This window comes from Durotheca rogersii (genome assembly GCF_024521655.1).
Source record: "Durotheca rogersii strain YMJ 92031201 chromosome Unknown GGS23scaffold_101, whole genome shotgun sequence".
Taxonomy (NCBI): domain Eukaryota; kingdom Fungi; phylum Ascomycota; class Sordariomycetes; order Xylariales; family Xylariaceae; genus Durotheca; species Durotheca rogersii.
The window spans coordinates 21,988-25,475 of record NW_026251332.1 but is presented as its reverse complement, the minus strand read 5'-3'; the positions used below and the strand labels follow the sequence as shown (position 1 = coordinate 25,475).

The following is a 3,488-nucleotide window of genomic DNA, read 5'->3' as shown; positions in this document are numbered from 1 at the left end:
TAGCTTTAACTTGAGCTTCGATCATTATTTTTTAAGAAATTAACTTATTACAAGAAGTTATTTATTACGTTTAAATACGAGTTTCAAGCTTTATCAGTTAACTTTCCCGTTTTTCGGAATCGAGCGCAGCTTATTTGTAAATCGCTTTTTAATAATTATCTTTAAAGCAAGCATTCTCTTAAATAATACATTCCTTAAATGTATCTATTACGTCGCAATTAAGGTTAAACTTAACTCCGTTTAAATTAGCGTCTTTCTAAATATTAAATTAAGTAATTATTAATTTAAACGTAAGAAACTAACATAGTTATTTATTATAAGCTTATAAGTATATGTTAATTAAATTTTGATTTAAAAAAAACTCGGACGTATTAATCGATATAATGAATAAGTAAGTAATGATTTAGTAATAAATATAAGAATAAAATACCTATATAGAAATAAGAAGAGAAAATAATCGTAAGATTAAAAAAATAAATAAATATATAATACTTATTTACGTTAGAATAACTTAAGTAATAATAGCTCTTAAAAAGTACCCTAAGCTTATAACTATAATATAATTAATTAAAATAACGTATGGCGTATTAGGTTACGAGTATAAAGAGTAATAGAATACAGGTAAGAAGGTATATATTAACTAATTAAAAAGAAGGAAATATACAAGGGAGTATAGAGCAATTTATAGGTATATATAAAATTATTTAACGAGCTTAGGTAAGTTGGGTGGTTGCTACTAGGCGCGAATAGCAGCGAATGCCTATGTAATAAAACATATTATGCATTCTGGTAGGTTCCTTTTGTAGCTTTAATGCCTTATATATAAAGCATGTAAAGCATATTAAAAGGTAAATCTAGTTAATTAATTGAAGGTATAAAAATTAAACTGCTAAAAGGCTTAAATACAGCGTTTTATAAACAATTAGCTGTTGTGCGTTTTTCTTCAACCTAACCAATGACAGGGCTCCATTCTGAATGCCTGATTGCCTAAGTGCCACAATATCTCCAGATATATATACAAAGCCTCAGGTTATTAAAATAACCGTTACGATTAATGGTTTTGATTCTGTGTTAATCTGGATGCAAACGAGTTTATAGCCTGGCTTAACTTAGATATGACGCCATCCTCTGCCCAAAAATGCCCAGCACCTGGAATCATAATATGATGAAAATTGGATCCCTCGACATTGCAGAGGCGGTTGGTCCAGTCCTGTATCCTCCTCATCGATAAGAAAATGTCACGGTTGCCATATATGACTACCACAGGGTTCGCTATAAGCTTATCCTCGGCCTCAGTTGCTTCCTGTTCCTTTGTCGTCTTATCATTTCCACCAGGGTGAATCCTGCTGCGCTTTCTCATCGGCCACATAGAGAAGGAAAGCGGGAAACTCATGGTCGCTAGATTGGTAGCGATGCCCAGGGGCGGTGAGACAACCAGATAGGCGCTGTGATACCTTATTAAATCGTGGACCTTCTCTAAGCGTGATTCTTCTCGAGCCCTGTCCTTATATTGAGTGGCAGAGTTGCAGTCAATTTTCATGTATGCCAACGTTGCCTTTGACAACAGGTCCTTGACACCCCCTCGTATTTCCTGCCTGCTAAGGCCTGTCCGCAAGTTATCATGAGGGTGCTGTAGGAAAGACCTGTCTTCGTCACCGCCAACACGCACGCGCTGTGATCTTCGTGGTGAGGCAGCAGCGGATGCTCCGGCCACTTGTCCGGCGAGATATTGTGCTCGCAGTCGGATATCTGCGAAGGCAGTATGCGTAGCAGGCGAAGCGAACTGCGATAGGACGGACTGGAGAGAAGGGAGTTGGGTTGTAACCATGGCGCCATACGAGTACCCTGCGAACAGGAGAGTGGGAGATCTGCCTCCCGCTGTGGTTTGTGGTAGTCGCTGGGGAGAATGTAAGTAATGCATATAATAGACGACGAACCCAACGACAGACATGTAGTCAGCGCGTTCCGGCTTGGAGGACCATGATGTACGGCCGTCGGACGAAGATGCACCTCTAACGATCAGAACAGAAGGTTAGTATAAAACCCTCGACGTAACAAGCAGGATAGTACTGATCCGTAAAATACTGACCTAAAATTAAATGTCACAACCACGAAGCCGGTCTGAAGCAATATCCCGCCTATCAAGAGCACGACCGGGTCATCATAACAGCCCCCCAAAGGCGCGTACGGGTGCGCGATAATGGCAGCATGTAGGGTATTCCATCGTTCTTCTTGACGCACTGGATGATATATGCGACAGTCTAATCCGGTATCATCATATATACTAGGCAGCGTAAAGCTTAAATCAGGCCGGGGAAGCATTATTGAATTAGGTTCGTGAATATGAAGACATAGTTTGATAGGTTTGTCAAAGATGTACGTTTTGATAAGGCTCGCTTCCGTTACCTTGTAATCACTTAGTCATCGAAAGGTATTGTAGTGGTGCGGTGGATCTAGGCTACGTAGCCTTTTGGATGTGTATTTATATGGGTTACGCACTTATATTTTCATCAGTTAGACTTAGACCTGTAGCCATCACCAGTTACAGCTATAAATAGCTATAATCGGTTAATCGGCCAGCTAAAAACGGCAGCTAGGAAAGGGAAAAGAGAGAGACTAGAAACGGGTAACGAGGATCGCGAGAAAAGGCATAGTAAGAAACGAGTAAATAGCTATAGCTATAATAATGTAATGGGCTATGCCTATAGTAGGGCCCTGGCTAGTGCTAGGGCATAGTACGTAATCAGGCCCTTAGTACCTACGGCGGATAAGGCTAGCTGTCGTAAGTGCGGCCTATAGGGTATACTTTCTTCCTTTTTCTTCTCGTTTAGCTTTAGTTTATTAACATACGGCTTTTACCTAGCGAATAGCTCTTAAAACCGTAATAAATAAATATAGATTTAAGTCTAACTAATGAAAATATAAGTACGCGGCCTATATAAATATACATCGAAAAGGCTGCGTAGCCTAGATCCACCGTACTACTATAGCCTCCCTAGTTTAATTAATCCGCAAGGAGTAATTAAACTCCTAATAGCAACAGGTACGGTAGCTCTCGTTCCTATTAAACCTAATTAACCTGATCCTAATTAACCCTGATTAACTAAAAGCTAGCCAGTTCAATTAAAGGCCAATAGAATAAGTTAGGAAAGAGAGCCAACTAGGAACGATTGCAATAGCAATAAGTAGGTAGTGGGGTAGGTAACTGCAACCGTGCCTAACTATGCCTAATCCTAAACCTAATCAATCCCGAACTCATTTAATCGCTACTAACTAGGAGCTAAGCCAGTTTAATTAACGATTAATAAAAAATAATAGGAAAGATCCGATAACAACTATGCTAGCGGAGCTATAACTATAACTAACCTAATTAACCTATTTCTAATGAACCCTAATTAATTAGGAGCGAGCTAGGTCCATTAGGGCCATTAAGAAATAACAAGGATTAATAGTCAGGGAATAGGAACTATAACGGAGGAGGTAGAATA

General features: G+C 39.1%; 1 protein-coding gene across 1 annotated transcript; it reads right to left on the bottom strand.

Moving 5' to 3' along the window:
* Positions 1 to 841: 841 nt before the first annotated feature.
* GGS23DRAFT_591496 (Alpha/Beta hydrolase protein) lies at positions 842 to 2,481 on the bottom strand. Its single transcript, XM_051517748.1, has 2 exons — positions 2,090 to 2,481; positions 842 to 2,012 (listed from the first exon to the last, which is right to left on the bottom strand). Exons 1-2 carry the CDS (start codon positions 2,320 to 2,322, stop codon positions 1,052 to 1,054), a joined length of 1,194 nt encoding a protein of 397 aa, XP_051366919.1. The 5' UTR covers positions 2,323 to 2,481; the 3' UTR covers positions 842 to 1,051.
* Between the last annotated feature and the right edge of the window lie 1,007 nt (positions 2,482 to 3,488).

What these genes read in the sequence shown, in the direction of transcription:
- GGS23DRAFT_591496 (XM_051517748.1), bottom strand. Translation starts at nt 2,322, where the DNA reads ATGCTTCCCCGGCCTGATTTAAGCTTTACGCTGCCTAGTATATATGAT. An exon ending in GTTGTGACATTTAATTTTAG is followed by an intron (nt 2,013 to 2,089) that starts GTCAGTATTTTA and finishes TCTGATCGTTAG; the next exon opens with AGGTGCATCTTCGTCCGACG.